General features: G+C 43.7%; 1 protein-coding gene across 2 annotated transcripts in view; it reads left to right on the top strand.

The window, feature by feature from the left end:
• Positions 1-20,933, top strand: part of LOC311250783 (adenosine kinase-like) — a 113,220-nt gene that overhangs the window by 5,894 nt on the left and 86,393 nt on the right. For both annotated transcript variants that reach the window (XM_084342827.1, XM_084342828.1), the window contains exon 4: positions 11,030-11,108. In XM_084342827.1, the coding sequence (XP_084198953.1) occupies positions 11,030-11,108 (79 nt within the window). The remainder of the gene's footprint in view (positions 1-11,029; positions 11,109-20,933) is intronic.

Raw genomic sequence — 20,933 nt, 5'->3', positions numbered from 1 at the left:
AGTACAACGGTCTTATCTGCTGGATGTAAGATAACCACATAAGGCCTACAGTATCTGCTGGCCACTGAGCGGCTCCACATTGGTGTTAAGTACCTTGCTCAAGGGCACCTCGGCTGTGGTAATCTTTAATTTTCTAAACCCCAAATTATCTCGCTGCTCTAGGGATTGAACCCATTTAAAGCTCAAAGCAACATACTTTTCTTCTTCTTTTGGCGTTAAATCTTTACCAGGACATTTGTATGATCAGGGCCATAATTTGAGATTTGTAACCATGAAGGAATCTTTTACAAAGCTGCACACAAGAAAGCCAAATAATTGTACTTACTCACTGACGATGGGAGTAGAGACTACTTTGTGATGCAGCAATTAGTAACCAGAATATGTACAGAGATACTGTATACTGGAGAAATGTCTTCTGGTACCCTCGAATGATTTTAATGTAAAATGAATTGATGACAGAATGTTCATATATTGGCAGTCTATTCCATGATTATACATCATCCCTTGATGCAGATTTGGATCTAAATGCAGATGAAACATTTGTAAACATCTGTCATTATTAAAATGGCAAATTTAGAAGATTATGCAGCCTTGGCAGAGGTTTCTGCTCTCTGAGTGCTTTCTAGCTTTGATGCACGTTGATTGAACGATTACAAACCTGAGGAGGGATGAATTCTGTGTGTAAATTTTAAGTGCAGTAATTGTAAAATCATAAAACACCGGAGTAATGCGTATACAATATCAAGACAGAAAAGTACATTAGAGCGCCTGTATCTTTACAATAGCTACCTTGTCAGGTCTTGTTACTTGACAAAGGGACACATGTGACCTTGGGCGGCGGCAGCAGCAGCAGCGGCGTCGGCGGCACAAAGCAGCATCATCAGCAGTGTTGTTCTCCTCCAGCACAAAGGCAGCGGTGTTATCTTTAGCCCCACAGACACCGTTCCCTCCACATTCTGCACAAGGTCAGGGCAGGATTAACATGCGGCTTTGGTGGTTTATTCCCAGCACAATGCATTTCAATGCATGTCCCCTCCAATACCACACGCACCAGCATACTCGCCCTCATGTCCGTCACTTTATATCTGAATGTACATGTGTGTTTTTTTTGTTTTGTTTTTGTTGATCTGTAAACTTTTCGCAACATAAGCTTCAGATGCTGTGATATGAGCCACAGTTTCCCTCTTAAGGGTTTCGGATGAGTGACTACGAAAAAGAGGTCATTCACGAGGCCATTGGTCCATGGAAGAGGAAGAAGTTGACTTCAGTGTTGTGACAAATAACATCGTTACTTAAAGGGGCCACAATAGACTTACAAGGCTAGTCGACTAACACCATTGTTGTGCTTCTGAATCTACAGAGTGTAACACGATTCATTTTTTCTCCCCATCACCCTGGTGGGAGAGAGATCATTGGATGCAGTGCACTGTGGCCATGAGTGAATTCAATTATCTAGTCACAGCAGAGCCCATATAATCCTGTTGTGGCTGAGAAATTGCCTGCTGTAGAAACCATCAACATCCCTGTTAGTACTGGCTGGGGACTTAATGTTTTTTTTTTTCCCCCCCCGAATAAGCCTCAACTGTGACTTTTGATGCCTTTTCATTTCACTTCAAATGTTTCCGAAGTAACAATTAATTATCAGTTTTAAAGGTGCAATATGTAACTTAGACTGTAGACATCTATGTTTTGTGTTTGCAGAGATATCTACAAAGGTTAGCATGCTAACCAGCTAGCTCCGGCCCGTCCTGTCTCGTAATGCCACATAGTGTAGCTTAGCCATCTGGAGGTGGGCGCTGACTGATGCTCGACTTCCCTCTAGCTCCTCTCCCGCGTCATGCCTCTCCTGTCCCTACTCGGGCCCTGTGGTGTTGTATCGCGTCTGTATTCCCTGTCATCAAACTGGCCTCCTTTGGTTTCGGAGGCTGCGTTTGGTTGTATTTGCTGGAAGGCTGCCGAGCCCGGATCCATTGCTTACTCGTCCTACTTCCCACCAATGTTCCCCGCTTGATACCCTGCTCCCTGGGAATGAAAACCTCCTTGTCCCTGCGGTCCAAAGCTCCTGTGCTAGCAGAGTAAACACCAACACTCTGAATGGCTTAATGAGCTAACTAGCTATCGGCAGCTAAGGTTTGAAGCAGTTTGCGCTCACTCTGGTGATATATCTGGAGCTTATGTATTGCACCTTCAAGTCAAAATGCTTTCATTTTCTTACTATGGAAATTAGGGTGGAAATAATTACTTGATTAATAAATTAGTTTGGTGACACTTGTTTGGCACAATTAGCTGGTTCCAGCTTCTTAGATATAAAGATTTGCTTCTTGTCTCTGCTTTATATCATTCAACATTTTATATTTCTGGACTTTTAACACTTTGGTGGACAAAACAGACTTTAAAGGATGTCACATTGGGCTCTGGAAACTTAAAATTAGAGCAGAACAATTAGTCTATCATCGGTAGTTGGCATTTTTTATTTCAAGTTCCAAAACCTTCACTTCTGTTTTATCGGGTTTCATAAACTAATTTACAAATTGAGTTATTGAAGGAATAATCAACCAGTTGAGTTGCTGCTTGCTGTTAGAAAGAATGCAGGTTTAGGGCACTTCCATATCGGCTTCACTTTTCAGACCTGGAGGCTACATTCACTTCTTCTATACAGTCTATAGTGGCAGCCCAAACAAAAACTTTGCTCTGCTGAAAAAAAGCACCAACCTCCTGTGAGTGCTGGTTGCTTAGTGGTTAAGATGCATACCATATAAACCACAATGTCCCAGTTCATTTCCGGCCACAGACATTTGTAGCATCTGCATCGCTTTCTCTCTCCTCACACTTCCTGTACTTTCTCCTGTCAAATAAAGGGCCAAAAAATCCAAGAAATACTTTCAAATTCAAGTAAATACATAAATCATGTAGGTCAATCTCAAGTACAACTAGAACCAACCCAATAACCCCATCACTCTCTGCTCTGTGCTTGTATTTATTACAGATGTTACAGTGTGGTGGTTAGTGAGTCATGTCGCACTAAACGCTCAGGTCTTGTATTGTAACTGCTTTCATTTGAACTTTGTTTCCACTGTGGTTTCTTGCGCTGCAGTTGAAAGGGTTGTATTTCAGTGAACGCTTTGTGTATTTTTGAAATCGGAGAACGAGAGGAAACCAACTAACCAAAGCACCGCGTTTGACTCTCCTCCACCCACCGAGACGTGCATCAATGTACATTTCAGCGGGGAATATTTGTCAGATGTGATGCTGGAGGTCTTGCTCACTTTTTGTAGTCGCTGCTGCCATCATGTGGCTTAAGTTTGGTACCTGCAAGGTGGGGAATATGCAATAGTGTTTTATAACTCACAATGATAGAACATATTGTCCTTATCCCCGATGATGAGACAAATTAGTGTTGCGACTTAATTAAAGTTGTACTATTCACTGAAATGTCGTCTTTTATAGTTGATGCTGATTGGTCGCCTTTGTAATTTTTATTTTGTCAGCATCTGTTTGTTATTTATTGTCACATTTTTCCCAGTAGTGGATTACTTTGCTCAGTGCTGAGTTGCAGTGAAAGGGGTATGTACCTTTTATACCCAGCAGGGGGCAACAGTAGCCTGCTGTTTTTACCCCAAGGAGTCTCCATAGGAAATAACATGTCAACATAATGAAAACACGCCTCTTTCTGCAGGAGATTATAATGTGGGCAAATAGACATTTTACTCCAGGATAACTAGGCATTACAGGTTATTTCCTAACATACCATCCACCCAAACCCTCTTGGGCTTGTTAACCATATCATATTAGAGCTAATGATCATTAGCGTGTCAAATGAGTGAGTCATTGTTACTGTGAGTGTATTGTCACCTCCGAGGGGGAGAAACAAAACATCAGCTGGCTCCTGAATATTAGTCCCGTTCAAACATTTGTTTTATGACTCCCTCTGTCCAATGATAATTAATTGTTTACTTTCTCATCTCGGGATGATGGCGTGACTCTTTTCAGAGGTTGTTTGCTCACAGCAATTAAGTTCATCAGTGCTCATCCTCCCTCCTCCTCCTCCTCCTCCTCCCTCTCCCACCCCGCTCTCCCTCCTTTTCTCTCTTTCTCTATGCTAAATGCAGATTAGCAGCGTCACAATCGCATCCAGAATGAGAGTAAACTCCTCATTATGCCGTGTGACCCTCTGCTGCATGAATAATTCAGGGCTGCAGCGTTAGTGGCTGGCTGTTATTAGCATTCGGGATGGCGAAGGAAAAACGAGAGAGAAGGGGAGAGAGAGAGGGTGGGAGGCTCATATCACTGACAGGGCTGACTCAGGGGGATCAGCCCTGGATTGAGACACACATCACACACACATCATCACACGACACAGGAGATCAGTGGAGGTGCCTCTCCACTCACACACCCCGCTGTCTGTGTACATCTTACACACCCCTGCCGCCGCCGTGCAGCTCAATCTGCTTACTGGGAGGAAAACAACAAAGGCCCCTCTCACTGAGTACATGCTAAACACTGTGGCTCCTGGGTGTGTGAGTGTGTATGTGTATTTGTGTGTGTGTGTGTGTGTGTGTGTTCGATTGATTCTGCTCTGTAAACACACTTGACTCTAACCCCTTTTTTATGTCTATTTCTTTTTTTTTTGTTTTTTTTTTATACATAACGAAGCGAATTGTGAGTGTTAGAAACCCCCAGCAGAGCTATCCTGGTGTGTCAGGAGGAGAAACACTCCCCCTTGTGTGTGTGTGTGTGTGTGTGTGTGTGTGTGTGTGTTTGTGTGTGCTCACATGCAAGCATGCGTGCAGAAGCTGCATGTGCTTGCCATGGTGCCACTTCACTGGATGCACTCATGCTTGACTGAGTGTGTAGACACATCACAACCCCCCCTTTTTACTTCCCAGCTCCCTTGTCTGTTGCTGAGGCTGAGTGCTGTACTACAGTACTTAAACTCACCTCCGCCGGCCCACTGGGGGGTCAGAACATCCGGCTCCCCCTGCTGCTGAGGGCAAAGGTCGCGGGCCTGCATCCATCAGCTGGCCCCTGCGCCAAGAAGAGAGAGCAGAGATTAATGGCACTCGACTGGTAATTGAGACATCAGAAACATGCTCGGCTGCTGTCATCCGTGTGCTGCTCTTGATGTTTTATTGATACGCGTGAATCCGACGATTTGGGGCGCTTGCTCACATCTGAAGCTGTACTCAACTGTAAGAAATGTGGATCTAGACCTTTTGAATTATAAAACAGGAAAACTTTCCAAATAATGGAGATAAAGAAGCCTCACATCGTGCCCTGCCGTTGTCCTTTGATGAAATAGGTTAACGCGCAGCGATGCGGTGTGATTGCTCCGCATTTAAAGCGTACATGCTGCATCATGAGAGATGGCTGATGCAATCATAATTAAGGCTCGTCCTCGCCGGAGCTGCAAATGCCTTTCCCCTCTTGTTGACGGCGGCTGCCAGCAGGTGGTGCCAGAAGGAAACATCACAAGTCAAAGGGAGTGTAACAAACATAATCCACATCTCTGTGCATGTGCCCCCCCCCCTCCACCCCTCCTCTCCCTCCAACTCCCCCCTTTTAAAGAGCGTTTTATAATTAAAATGTGGGCGTCTCAACCAGTACATACAGCATGTTCAGTTCAGAAAAGCATGCTCAGGGCTATTTTTAGGCATCTTTGATCCCTAGCAGCCACACAGGAAAAGCCACTGATGGCAGCAGCCCTCATACATGTAGGCTAGTTAGTATACTATCTGTGCTGATCATTTCTCTACACCTAGCCTGTGCGGGGGTAGAGATGGGAGGCCTGAGTGGTGAGCAGCAACACTCCCCGCGTGTTTAAAGTTCACACTGGGCCATATGGTCCCCGCAGTAGGGGGTGTTGGTGGAATTATTCACATGGAGCGCTCCGAATCGCCAAGATCCTGGTATCAACCTCCAAGATAAGGGGAACGTCTCAAAGGCTTTGTGCTCCGGCTTCAAATCTCAATCCTCAGGAGAACACCAGAAGCCCCGTCCTTGCTTACACGCTCCCGTCTTCCCACTCTCTCCCTCAATGTGTCCCTCTTTCTCTCTCTTTCATGTCCTCTCTCACACACACACACACACACACACACACACACACACACTCTCGCACTCCCTTCTCCCACATCCACACAGTACAGTGTGACAAACAACGCCACCCTCTGCAGCGCGAAGCCAAAAACCTGTGACATTTTAGAGGAAATAATATGAACTCATCCTCCATGACCAGATTTTGCCCCCGCCGCCTAATCCTTGAGTGCAGCCTAATTAAGTACAAACAGCAGTCCTCGGTTAATGCCAACAAATGGGCTGCTGCCGCTGCTGGAATCGGCCGATTATTAAAGGGATGCACATTTGTTGTTTCTGCATTCTAATGCAATTACTCACCCATTATGACCATGTAATTGTGCAGTCATTAATTGTGCATCCAGTCTATATTGCAGAAAGGCTCGTCGCGGCTGGCGTTTTTCTACGCCGAGGGACTCGAGGCAGGTTTTTCGCCTCTGAACAGGTCTGAGATACCTGAACGACGGCCGTATCGCATTGCTTTTGTGCGAATCAACATTCATCCCTTTACTGTGGCATATTAGAAGATGTCAGAGGACGGGAACAAGGCCTTGCTCGCTGTTTGAATCATGACTCATTTGTGTTCAGTACTTTTATGCGCCTCATTCTTCGCCATCTATTCCCATCCTGCCCTAATGTTCCGCTGATAAGAATGTCCTATTCATTCTGCGTTTTTCACCAGTTGCTACAGAGAGAGAGAGACTCTACAGGCATTGAATGAAAAGCACATCTATTTCTGAGGGGGAGCGCAGGCACGGTAGAAGATAATTATTGATTTGAAATAAGAAAAGATAAGGCTCAACCTTGAGCAGCCCGGCGATAGCGCGCAGAACAGAATAATTAATGGGCCTGTCTTGTGTCGGGACAAGCTTTCACACTGAGACGAGCGTATTGATTTTAAACAGATAAACTGCGTAACCCTTTGTGAAGGGTTTGACAAACAATTTAATTGGGGGGAAAAACAACAATATTCCTCACCCTTTCCATCTCCCTTTCATCACGTCCCCGAGCTGTTTTTCCTCCGCCTGACCTATGGAAACAATTACTGTGCATCAGGCCTTGTACTGCCTCCAGACTACCAAGGAAGGCTGGTGTAGGATGCACACACTGATTGGGGAATCTAATCAATGGTGGAACCTGTCTCCGCTCCAGATGCCCGTGTTGAAACTGGGATTACCGTAGCCTTTTTAGCTGCATCGTCCCCTCTTCTGCTTCCATCAGAGAGAGAGAAAGATGGATCTGCCTGTTTGAATGTACCTGCCTGCTATAGCTGAAGCAGAGATAATTTACTGTTCCTGTACAACCCTCCTCCTTCCTAATCCCCCAAGGAGAGCAGCAAAGAAGCCCCAGTCCTCTCACTTCTTGCCTTGCCCTCCCCTGATTAGCGATAGGGGCTGTTTGATCATGTTTCCCTGCCTGTCCTTGTGATTTGTAAGCTGTTTAAACGTGAACGAGGCAATTAAATAAGGACGAACGGAGGAGAGTGGGTGCCGCGGTGATCATTAGCGATGAATTACCCCGGTGTGCACTCAAACACTCGGGAGGACTTTCACGCGGACCACTCCCGAGGATCCAGATCCAATCTAGCCATTGATTAACAGAGACTTGTTCTTCCTGCGAAATCACTCGACGGGGATTTTAGGGCACTCATCCGGTCTTATCGAGATAGGCTAACATCAAAGGCGAATGAAGAGGGATTGGGTAAATGGGCTCGCCTTGCCCTCCATGTAAGAGACTTAGAGGAGCAAATCTTGAATTATTGCCTCATGTAAATAATCTACTTGGCTCGTTTTTTGGGGGAGGAGGTGAGAGAGGAACTCATGAGTCACTCGGGGCAGAGAACACTCATAGTACTTTGGAAGCTCTCATATTTCCCTTGATGGGAAACAACGGTGGGGGCTCCATCTCCAGGAATGTAAACAACACGATGTTCCTGACTTGTGTGATCTGCCCCAGCAATTTGAATGTGTTAAGCCTCGGAGATGTAGAGGTATTAGTTTGTGAGGAGGACTCTCATATCCTCTGAATACAAATATTCCATTCAGTAGCCTAATTCCCCTAATTTGATTTAAGCTGAATAAATAAGTGCCTCTATTAGTCTCAAATTGGAAGGTATGAAATTGAAAAATAGCACAGTGCCTTTAGTTAAGAGTGGTATTTAACCAGAGTGTCAAGGGCAGTCTCTCGTAACACATGTGTTATATAACACAGGCTGTCCGTACATTAGTGGGATGCATGGCATAGTTGGAATTGCTGTTCCATTGAACAACACCACTGGGTTTTAAAAGAAAAGGTTACTGGCTGAGGACATTTTGTTCAAAACAATTTCTTTTTCTCTGCTCCCTCCCATCATCGAGTGAGCTCAGACTGCAGTCGACGGAAAGGGATTTTCTCTTCCTAAATGGCCATGGGGGCCGTTTACGGTGTCACTACTATGGGATCACATGATGTTTGAGGGTGTAAAGGTCTTGAGGCAGCTGCTCCTTTTCGGATGGGATTTTCGAGGCATCCAAGAGCAGGGCCCCATGCTGTCTGCACTGAAAGGTGGAGCAAATACTTCTAGGAAGGAAAAAAAAGGCTGAAATCCTCAGAAGCTGTGTGTCTATTTGAAATGGGTTCTGGAGTCCCTCGGCTGCCTTCATGTTATAAACACCCACAGTGCTCAAATTCTTCCTTTGTCAAGGAGTCATAACAGGTGTCTCAGGAAGGATTTTTTTTTTTCCCGGTTAGCATATTTTCCACTTGCATGGAAAGTTTTTTTTTTTTTCTTTATTAGGAACATTCTGCCCTGGGTAGACCCCTCGCCTTGAGACATGATATGCAGACTTTCTTTGAAGCCGTAAAGGTTACTTTCACACTTGCTCAAAATTCGGCCATGCCTAGTTAAACCAGGTTGTGCTGAAGTATTGAACACCTCTGGCAGACACATGTTGGTAAGCCATGATGCACTTTGCATACATATTTCCCCTGTTTGCGGTGAGTGCGTGCAACAGATACAACGTTTTCTAGAGATTCAACAAGTTTGCTCCCTCAGAACGTGCAACCTTTGACCTCCCCAGCGCATGTTTTGTTAATCCAAAAAAGGGAATGCATCGGCAGCATGTAGCAGAGCCTTTACATAACCAGCGACCCTTGGGATTACACTCGCATTTTCTCAACCACCCCCCTTACGCAGTTAATTTAAGGTGGAATTACACATGACACCAGTGGGAATGGTACAGGGTACGATGCACCTTGAACTATTTACCATGTCATTGGATTTTTTTTCTCCCCTGATGTAAATACACTTACAAATGGACAAGTCTTCAAATTACAGTCGGGGAGGAAAAAACAGCCAAGGACCTCCTAATGTGGCGTATCATCTTGACTGCAGTTAGGTCAATTTCCTTCGCGGGGTGGACACGTTTGTATAGCCCGCCCCCCTGGGAGGTTGTTTGTATGAACGATGTGGAGAATACACATTATTCATGTTCTCAGCTCCCCAGATAAAGCCTCTATCTTGCAGCGTAGGCCAGCTTTGCATCATGTTACGCCTAAGCGTTGAAGCTATTGATGTTTGAAATGGCAGCATGATGGGAAAATACAAAAAAATGATAGAAGCGCCGTCAGTATTTCACTGCAGACCCAAGGGTGTTCCCGTGGTTTATGTTTGAAAACTCAGCAATTGTTTACTCCCTATTCCCCAATGTCGTGTCTGTTTTCTTGACTCATTGTGTTTAGTCTGTTACAGTCATTTCTAAACTTTGCTGTATGCTTCTTCATACATCAAACATTTAATCAGATGTGGTCTCTCCCTAAACAAGTTATCTGGCTATGAGGTTTTTCTGCACAAGGAAATTGTAGAACTTGTTTGTCTAATTGCTCTGAAAACATCACCTATAAAATAGAAAATAGCTGCCTGTCTCTGCCAAGTGAGAGATGAATAGTTCCTTTTATGCATTCCCTTTGAGGAAGCATTTCAAGTTCCTCACAAATAACTTTCTCTGCTCATCTTGCTTTAATACTGTGTACAGCTAACTACAGCCATGTGTGGACAATGTTGCTCTTTTGCTTTTATCAAGCTGACATTCAGACCCTAACTGGCTCTTTTCAACTCCAGCAGCATTTGTGGTCAAGTATCCCATTTAACAAAATCCAGCATTTGCTCGCTTCTCTTTTCCAGCCTCTTTTTTTTTTTCTCTCTCTTTCAAAGCACTTTATATAAACAGCTTGCACCTGGAATGTCACAGATGAAGAAAAAAAAAATCGTATTGCAGAGTCGGCATACTGCTGTCTTCTTTACAACCGGGACAGAAAGGCAAAAACAAAACATTCTGATGACTTCACCGAGTTATTTTCGATAAGGGTGGAGAGGAGCTCAACGAATATGAAAAAATGTCATTTTTTATAATGTATACAATAAATTGTAACACCTAAACACCATGTTTTGCATTTGCGAGTGAAGGAAATTGGCACACATTAGCATTCATTTGGAGATGTAAGATGTATTTAATGTGCATTAAGCATGTTAGCATCAGTATTACAGCATGTTATGCTAGCCAGGTTCATATCACAACTTAAAATTTGCATCCCCAGTACCCTGTGTTAAACTAGCGGACAGCATGACATGTTGATGGTGATGATGAGGTTGTGGGATCACCATGAATGTCTTTTTACTAAATTTTGCAGCAGCCCATCCAATAGTTTTGAGATATTATCAGATACTTTCACATCCTCAGCGTTCGCAGCTGCTCTTCAACTTTACCTGCGTAACCTCTCCTAATTGATTTTGTATTGACTTATTTGCAGTGCTTATGCCTCATTCCTCCTACGCGCGTTGTAATGTGACGAATGTTGAGAAAGCTGCGGTTGTGCTTACTATGCTCCCTAAGGCTTTTTCAGCAGGTCTGGTCTAATTCAATTTGTAGTTAACCTTGAATGTTGCCTTTTGTACTTGTAACAACTCCTCTATTTATTTCAGGTTTGAAGAAATTGTCAAGAGGAACAAAGTTGAATACCACGCCGGTGGTTCGACGCAGAACTCAGTGAAAATTGCTCAGGTTAGTCTTCTCTGGCCCTCTACAGTCTGCCTGAATGTGTTTTGAATATACAGTGGTATGCTTGTAACCTTAGATTTGTCAGCTTGGCAGCCCTGGGAATAGAGAGCATAGCTGCACAGCATGTTGACACATTACAGTTTTAGGTGTTGTGAATTCATCAGACCTGCCACGGAAAGAGAAAGGCGGGGAGGATTCATAATATTTGCAGTGTTATCTAGTTGGCCTAATTTCCTGAGACATATCAAACATCAATTAGAGAGAATTACAAGTAGATGCAATTAACATGTCACAACAAATTACATCAAACAAATGCTGATCTTCTGCCTGGCTGTTAGACAGATTTGAGCATCTAAAAGAAACTGGTGATTGTCCAAATCTAAAATTGCAATCTGAACTTGAGAAGATTATTCACTGAATCCTTTTTTTTTTTTTTAAAGTGACTGCAGCAAGTCTGTGAATTTGACATGCAGTGATTAGCTGCTGATAAGGCTTTGGTCTGCTCACAGTAAACAAAGAAAAAGCATCCAGCTGAAAAATAATTCTCTTCCAAGGAGAAATGAGTCCAGAAGCTAATTGAGAGGCTGATGTTTGTGAAAGCGCCGACTCTTTCTTGTGTGTGGGTTTTTGTTTGTAACGTGTCAGAACAGTGTGTAGACTTCCAATTTGTACACGTGTGCTTGTGTGTACGTGCGCGTGTGCGTTTCTTATGCGTGCTTGTGTGTATTTAGCACAAGATAGATACTGAGAGAGGGAAAAGAAGGCAGGCAGGCCCTCAGGCTGCCACCATCTTCATGCTTTGGAGACGGTAAGCATCCTTTAAAAAGACACGCGGAGCTGTGCGCCTCCATACAAACACTCTTTAATTATCAAGATGAGAAGCGAGAACATAAACCTCAGTCACTCGCAGACATTAACTGCCAGTTTTATTCTTTGGGAAGCAACTTCCCTTATTTTTCAAATCTTGTGTGCTTGGTGCAGTTGGGTTTTAAAAATGGCGGTCTCACTTTTCCACCAGAGTCAATTAAAAACTTGAGAACTGCAATCGCAAAATTCCCAGCAAAGCTTATTTTCTACCTATTAGTTTAGTCAGACACAGACCTGAGCAAGGATGTTTTATTTAAGCACACTGCATGTACTTTCTGCCACCAGGGGTCTCTTCATCAAAACAAAACACTTCAGTAGTGTTGGGTTATGGGAGTTGTTGTCTTCATTGTTAAACAACTGCCAATTTTTGAAGAAAGTCCATCTACGTGATTCAGGCCGAAACGTTCGCAGACAAGATAGTCCTTTAAAGTTTTCCTCACGCCTTCCTCACGCTCTTCCAGAAATTGAAGCGTCAGTCAAGCAAATTAAACACACAGTTACTTTGAACAAAATTTTGTATGTCTCTTGGTTTGTTGGAAAAAATGTTTAATGTAAACACTAAGCAGATGGTTTGTTACGCAGAACCATCTGGAAAGGCGGCGCTATTCTTATAACTTTCCATTCTCTCACTGTCTATCGTGGGTAGGGCTTGATCCTTGTCTTCTACAACAGTTCCTGAATGATACTTTGTACGATACTAATTTTATGAAATCAGCTCACTGACGCTGATGAGATTAACTCCTTAGGTCTTCAAACTTGGTATTGAATAACAAGATATTTTTTGATGCCCGATAGTATCGAGGCAATTCGGTAGGTGGCATAAAAGCATCAAAGAACAATACCCGGCCCTAATCCCGGGCTAACATCAACCAATTAAGTCAAACTAGCCAACTGAGGGAAGAGCAAAAACATCTTTTCCATCTAGAAAAGCCGTCAGTGCCGTTTCCGCCCTTCTTCCAATAAAATATACTCTCCAGTTCTGATATAACTGATGCTAGCAGCATCTATGCTAACCTATTGTTGTTTATTCAAATGTACGCTCACCGATATTTGCTGAAAGAATCTGTTTAACCACAGTGTCAGCCACAAGCACATAGTTTGAAGCCTGCTGAGATGGATTTGTGAGATCACTTGAACCAAGTGCACAGCTCAGCAAAATGTATAACAAAGGTCCAGTCATTTTTAGACATTTTAATGCGTAAATGTTACATGTGATATATTTAAGAAGACACTGAGGAAGTGCCCCGAGTTGCTAACCTTGTGAATTCAGATGTCAAAGGAGATTTTCATTGCAGGCCCTTGCTGGAGAAAGAGCCGTCATGGCCTCTTAGCCCTGTGAGAAGCGTTGAGTCAACTAAATTATTCTGTCTTATAATGGCATGGCAGGCCCCAGACAAATGTTATTCTACTCTGTTTATTTGGATATTTACCCCCTTCCGAGGGAAGATGTCGAGCTGATTCTGAAATGCTCAAGATAACAAGAGTGTTTTTTCGTCCCACACCCAGAAGTCTCAGAAACAGTTTCTGTCAATATATACCTTGAAGCGCTGACTTTTCCACATTTCACTTTCAGGTGATGGTGTTCTTTTATGAAAAATGTATAATGCATAACCGGCTCCCAGATTATCACATTGTAGCACTTGCAATATGTGAAACTTCAAACCCTGCTGTATTGTGGAAGCTGAACCTTCAAACACGAATGATATGCACTGCAGCACTGAATCCACATCAAAGGGCCCAGTGACTAAATGAGATGCTCGATCCAGGGCAGGTTTGCTCAGGAGCACCATCGCTGCTGGAGGAGAGAGAAGTGTTCAGAGGCTTTGCACAGGAATCGCTGCACACGCTGGGAAAACCCAGGGTGTGGGAGGATCAATGCCTTTGCCAGTAGAACTCGTACTTTCCTCCAAAAACCCGACCGCTTCATCGGAGGCTGTAATAGGTTAAATACTGCCGCTTCATCCGAGTTAAGATTTCTGCACTATCAAGGAAAACCTAAACCTCGGCTTTAAGAAGATGCAGAATCAATGGTAATTGGATTTAGTCAAATGAGAATTGACCAAGCTCAAGCTTAGATGGATAAGTATTGTTTCCCTCTAACCACCGGCTCTGCCCTACACTTTGATCGAAATCAGCCACTGCAGCGTTGCTAGCCGTTGATTGGTTGCGCTCAGTTCTATCTTAAGCTATCTTTAGCACTGGTACATTTTTTTTTTTTCATTTCTCATGCGTTGTTATGGCTCTTGTCACTAATATTCAAAGCACACATTGCGACAAACTGGAAGTCCACAGGTAGATGTATCAACACATTTTTACTTCCTTTAGCTTGTGCGTCGATGCTCCTCAATAATCCTTTGGATCTTGTTCGGATCAAGTCGGTGAAGTTGCAGGCTTTTACAGTATGCACATCTCTCTGGCTCCAAGAAGAGAGAGAGAAAAAAATGCAATGATAGAAGTGGGTTGGAGGTTGTTGCCTTTGCCCAGGCTCTAACAAACACCATGCCCTGAAGGTGCATCCGACATAAAGGCTCACCTACTGGATGTTGCAGGGCTGTAAGGTAACAAAAAACAGCCCGTGCAGCGCTGCTTGCTCACATACAGCCTCACACATCAAAGGGCCTCTGCTCAGATAGGGCACGGCGGGAAACAACAGTCCTATTTTTTTTTTTCAGTCATTTACAAAGTTGAAGGAGAAAAAAAAAAGGAAGCTGTGGCCGTTCTGAGCATGTGATCCAGAATTTGGTGCCGCCGAGCTCACATGGTGTTTATCACAGGTGACAGAATTGGTGGGGGGAGTCAGTTGACTGGAGGGCTGTATCAAGAAGCACAGTCAATTCATTTAGACAGAACATCAAAGTCCTCCAACAGCTCCTTAGGGCCCAGAGATTGAAGTCTGAGCAGAGGCAGGCTCATAGGGAGTTATTGCTGCTGCCAGGGAAGTAGATCCTACTCTGAGTGCCTCGTGTAAACCGTGCATTCTCATTATGATCCACACAAATCAACAGCATTGACGTATTTTATTTCTTTGCACTGTAAGCACGCTTTGTACCCATTCACCAAAGGGACAAATTGTTATGTTTAAGTGCCCTAGCTGTGAACGCGTCACAAAGAGTTATGATTAAGTACGTTCCCATTTTCTTTATTTAGATTTTGTGCGATGTTTGCAGTCTATATCATCAATCCACCGTGATGTCTTAATTATTGTTTAGAAAGTAAAGGCTTTTGAAAAATCTGCAGTCTCTGTTATGGTTATGATGCCTGTTTAACATTTCCTCAGACTTGGTCAATCGTGGAAGGGGTGAATGGGGCCCAGGCTTGGATGTTGTCTCGGAGCGCTTAATTGGAAACGCATGTGCACCACACTGTCGAAAGTTGTATTTAAAAAACAGAAAAATCCCACAGCACTACTTGACTTCGAGAAAGGTCCTCACCAGCTCATATTTTGTAGGGGGATACTTAAACTGGGTTTGATGTCTCATTGAAGGCATTGACTTATTTCTCGAGGTTGAAAATATTCCATGACCTAATGTTTGGCTTTTACAGCTCGTTTTGTTAAATAAATAAAGAACAGCAACTTGCCCTCCATTTGAATGGGCTGAATGAAGAAATGCCTACGTCTGGTTCCACTTAGCGAAAAGAGGACAGTTCAGGAGAAAGAGTGGAGCTTTTGTGTTTAAACTATGTGACTGAACGTTCAGGAGGATGTACTAAAATTTTACTGTTGCTTTCTGTTTGTACTTCTGACACTTGAGCACAAGTGTTCGGAGAAATATTCTTTATCCATGAAGAGACTTTTGAGCGATTCAGTGGTTCATTCTCTTACTGAGATGTACATAAGAGCTTTGACTTTTATTGTTTGGTTTTTGATCACGTTGAGTGAGCTTGTAGTTGGATAGATCTCGGCGCAGCTGTGCCGGAATGAGCACGCTAATGACCGATTAAAACCTGGACCCTGGTGGGCCTTTGAGTTCCACGCCGCAGAAATCAACCCTCTCAAGCATGCGCCTGTTGTTAAAGCGAAAGCCTCTTGTTTGTTTTAAGACAGGTTAATTGCAGAACCACTGTTAGCACCCGCTCTGAGCCGTTTCATGGCACCGGGGTCGTGCCGTTTCCTTCCCATTACGAAGCAGTGGAAGGTCACAGTCTGTTAAGCTTCTTGTGAGAGATGCATGAAACCAAATGGATTCCCCCCCCCTTTCCATTCCCATCTCCACTCATTCTAGACATTCCAGGTGTGCAAGCGCGCACTTGAGGGGGGCTGCCATTGTTTTCCTCAGCACAAGCAGAGGAAGCAACGAACGCCTCATTCGCTTTGATGAGCGATGTGTTCATGCGTGGGCTTCAATGTCACCCGCCATGAGGCAGCTGTGAAGTCGCAGCTCACGTCTGTGGTGCCATTTACTCAATGATGAAGTGGGGAGATCTCTGTTGGTTCCACATCCACCTCCCCTCTACACACACATGTAGGTACACACACCGTCTGAGCATGTGTTCCTCCCACCTCGACTGTATTGTGACTGTATGTCACAGCTAATACTGGCGTGCATCAAATCTCAAGCTCTGTGATCACAATGATAAAGGTTGACTGGGCGATTATGCAAGGCTTTGTCATCAGAGGGATTTGTTAACAGGCGATGGCCCCCGCCGCGTGGCGCCTTCTTTCTTGTGTTTCCTCGAATTTGACTTTCACACGAAAATGATTTGTTTGATTTAATTTTCCTCTCAGATTCACAAGATTTGTGTTGCCCCGGCGAGAAATGGCACAGATTGCTGTATAGGTGACATATTACCGTCCCAGTTGAAGTTAATTTGCCGTCAAATTTGCGACTTAATTTAAGCTGCCAAAGGGAAGACGTGGGGAGTAGATTGTAACTCATAAGTATGCATTGGAAAGAGTGTTGATTAACATTGAGGGCTCGGGAGACAGACGCACTCAATGTGTATCATCTGGCCTCAGAGGCTGGCAGTGGAATTGAATGTGATATCTTGCATAACGTGTCCTTGCTTTAAGTCCTTAGTTTCAGGCTCAGGAAGAAAGGCTGCACCGTTGGCTTGCTTGCTTTTTTGCTTGGCTGTTGTACAGTTGCCCGCGCTCCAGGCGAGCTCTGAGTGAAATCTAAAAGGACTTGTGAAACAGACAGTAGTCTACATATCTGGCAGCATTTTCATGTCAAATTAGAATGATACTTTGCACAGGACACTTAGTTCGCCTGCCACGTCGCTGTATTCTGCAGTTAAAAGCAGCCGCTTGCGTGTTTGGTGATGAAAAATATCCGCTCACATGGCTGTGGAACGGTCTGAGAGCCTTTCAGACCGTAAACAATGGTTCATTAAATTAACTGTTGGTTGGAATCATCGTTTCACACAGGTCAAGTAACTGATGAATGAAAGGATGATTGTGCATTTTACACAACTGTTCTCCGTTTTCATGTGATTATGATTGAACGATGCCCCTCTCTCATATTTCCCCGCAGAATGTCTGTGGCAGTAGCATTTATTTGGCACATTCTCAGCATGCTCCCACTCTTGCGGTTGAAGTGTTGCATAGCAACTGAGAAAAACAGCTTTAAATATTTTGGTTAAAAAGGTTTTAAGAAAATAAAGAACAGCCTGCAATTACTGTTCATTTCTCCAGAGTTCATAAGTTTAAGGAGCTGTAGTATTGTGCCAAGTAATAAATGAAATACCAAATTAGGCTTTGTGTTTGCTTGGAAAAACTGAGAAAACGGTATGTCTAGGATATTGCGTCCCCTTTTGCCAATTCGGTTATTCATCTATAGCTACTTTGTTTATCGAATAAGTGCTGGCAGCTGCCTGCACCTTCACTAATTCACAACTGTTTTGAAACAAAGCTCAGAGTAGTTTTCAGAGTGCAGCTTGGCTCAGTTTTCGAGCCAACTGAGTATATCTGTGACAGGATGGAAAATGTGTAGGTGAGAGCAAATTTGAAGTGATGTGCCTCAGGAAAACGGATGGGGATGGAGCGATGGGGATGGGGGCGCATGTGGAGAGAGAGAAGGCTGGATGACGCACAGCAGGTGACAGACAGACACTAATAGTAATGGCTCTTATCAGTGCTTCGCTCGCTCCCTCTTTTCACATGGGCTCTGACATCCTCCTCCTACTCCACCCCCTCCATCTAGCAGGGGGTGCTGGGAGCTCGCTGGGTTGTGCAGCCCGCTCAGACGGAAAGAGCCTGCCAAACACCGGTCCCCTCACATATAAATTGCATCATTAACATCGCCTAGATTATTCCAAGCTCTCCCACCGGGTTTATGGCAGCACCGGCTCAACTTAACTATTTGACTCACTGAAGACATTCAGGTTTCCTGAGTGAGCTGTGCTCAGATCTGCGCTGAAATGCGCCAATTCTATTCTCTCTTAAGGTTTTAAACAAATCCAGAGGAAATCTGTATCTTTTTTTTTCACTCAGAAAGGCTGATTATATAGTTGAATGTGCTTTACTGTATTTTCCTCACAACTATTTATTTCAGTTGTGTGTTATCTTGCACACTAAAGGAAGACTAGTTACTTTTAGGACTGGGTGATGAGGGAAAAATTACTGTTGAGGGACATGGCTGAATTCAGTTTCACGGTATTAATAACTCTTATTCTGACATCGCAATATATATTACCTGTATGATAATCATCAAATCAAGACTCTTTGATAACCAATTTTTTGTAATTTTTTTATTACGGGTTGTTTTTTACACAGTATGCTCATCAAATCTTGATATGTTAAAGATATAATAAGTAGGAATTTGTTGAGTTGTTTACTTACATTATCCCAAATGTTTCCATCTATGTTCACACCCAGACAAATCCACAAATTTACTCAAGGATACAGTGCTTTTCATTTGATTGCCTGTTGCTACTTCCTGGAGAAGAAGGTTGCCTCCTCTCCTCTCTGTAATGTCTTCATGTAGAAAAATTTCCCCTCCAGCTCCAGTAAAAAAGCAACATTGCGGAACATAAACACCTGGCGATAGAGGATACCTCTGCAGAGCGCTGCTGCAATCAGGTTGATAAACAGGAGTGAAGATAAATCCACTTTTTAATCCCAAAAGTTAAAAAATAACTCTTTTGTACGATGATATCGAGATATGACGCCTTCATGTTCCGATTTAGCGCTAAAAAGGATCAGGTGAGTAATCGATTAGTCAGTGAAACAACATTTTTTGCTCGTTAAATAACTCGTTTTTCAAGTAATCTCCAGTTGTAGCTCCTTAAATGTGAGGATTTGCTGCTTTTCCGTTTTGTTTAAAAGTTTCAACTGTTAAAAATATTGGTTAGGTTTCAGAATAAACAAACAAAACCCATTCATTGATGATAAATGTGTTGGTTGCAGTTCTAATATGATTCCGCTCAAAGTCGAGCAATATTCGATAATTACTGACCAGAAACTTTACTCGACCTTATACTGCTAATTGTCCTTTCTTTAAATTATACAAGACAATCCGTGATCTGTCGCACCTCAGAAGGAGGCTATTAAGCCCAATTGACATCAGCAGTGGAGCTGGATGGAGCTTCCTCAGATCAGTTGGCAATTAACTCTGTAATTACTATCCGAGGTCAGGGTTAAGCTCCGAGTTAAAGGTTGGAGCAGCAAACATTTTTATATGATCCTCTTACTCTATTATCCTTTCTCTCTGCTACAAGGTTTTACCTCATGGGGAGAATACATTACATAAAGCCCCTTGGCAATTACTCCTCAATGAATATCCTCATGGTGTATAGTCCATATGATTAATCTGGAATCCCCTCTGCCCCTGTCCAACCCGCAGGCCTGGCTCTGCTTACCATGCAAGTTTCATTTTCACCTGAACAAATGGCTCCTTTAGACAAAAAGTGCCAACCTTTTACTTTTACTGGCTGCTTGGGAGAAAGGAAAAAAAAAAAAACGGGAACAAGAGAGGGAGAGCACAACCTCCTGCAGTAAAAACAGATATTCCAACAAGGGGAAAAAGGAGGGGTGGGGTCAGAGTAGAAGGTGGTGGTGGGGAGTTTTTTGGATGGGGAGGGGGCAACGCTTAATAGTGTTGAATAAAGGAACATTTATTTTTGTGCTTCGGTCTGTAACAGCCTCAGGAAATAGCTCAGTCTCTTGATCGGGAGCAAATCCTATTAACTTACAGTGCTCTCACTCAGGGTAATGGGCTCCACCTTGAGACTTGGGAGAGCACTTTTCCCTCTGACACATTGATACCGGTGTCTGGAGGGCTTGGCGTTGGGTAGTCTAACACTCGGGCGAAGACTAATCAAGTCAAACAATCCACCGGGCCGGAGCAACACGGAGCGAGGATGTTGATATCCAGCGAGCTCATTCAACAGGCCCCTTCACACGTTCCTAACCCAATACCAAAGGATCAGTGCACGGGATCAGTTCAAGATCAGGTTATTCGAGCCCCTGAGAATTGTAAAGCGATCCCTTAGCAGCTTTTGCTTTCTCAGGAGTGATCGGAGCTGTCGGCTCTGTTATAGACTGCTAGGGCCAGGGCAAAAGGGAACTCCTGGGGTCTCCATTTATTTCGGTCCAGCAAGGGAAGGACTGTCTGGGAAAGTGTTTGCACTGTATGTGTGTGTGTTTGTGGGAGAAAGTGAGAAAGAGAAACTCAATTTACAGTATGTGGGTAACCACCGTCCCCAAAGCCAATTGGTAGAGAAGCTCCAATATCTTTTAGCGGAAACATAGGGTACCTCTAGTTTATTATTTTCTGTCAGGAATCTGATGTTTTCAAAAAGAATGGCTGTAGTTAGTTTGAAGCTGCCACATACAGTTATTAGCCTTCTGCAAGAACCTCCAGAGTAATAGGAGCTCTCTATCAAAGCATAACTACTCCAATTAAGAGACTGTGCCGGATTTGTGGGTGGCAACAGACTTCTCCGCTGGTAAAAAGCAACAAATTTCTCGCTTCCCAACACACACCCCATATGTTTTTGAGAATTGGCACCCTCACAAGC

This window comes from Pagrus pagrus, assembly GCF_965226575.1.
Source record: "Pagrus pagrus genome assembly, chromosome: 21".
Classification (NCBI taxonomy): domain Eukaryota; kingdom Metazoa; phylum Chordata; class Actinopteri; order Spariformes; family Sparidae; genus Pagrus; species Pagrus pagrus.
This window is presented reverse-complemented; position numbering and strand designations above follow the sequence as displayed.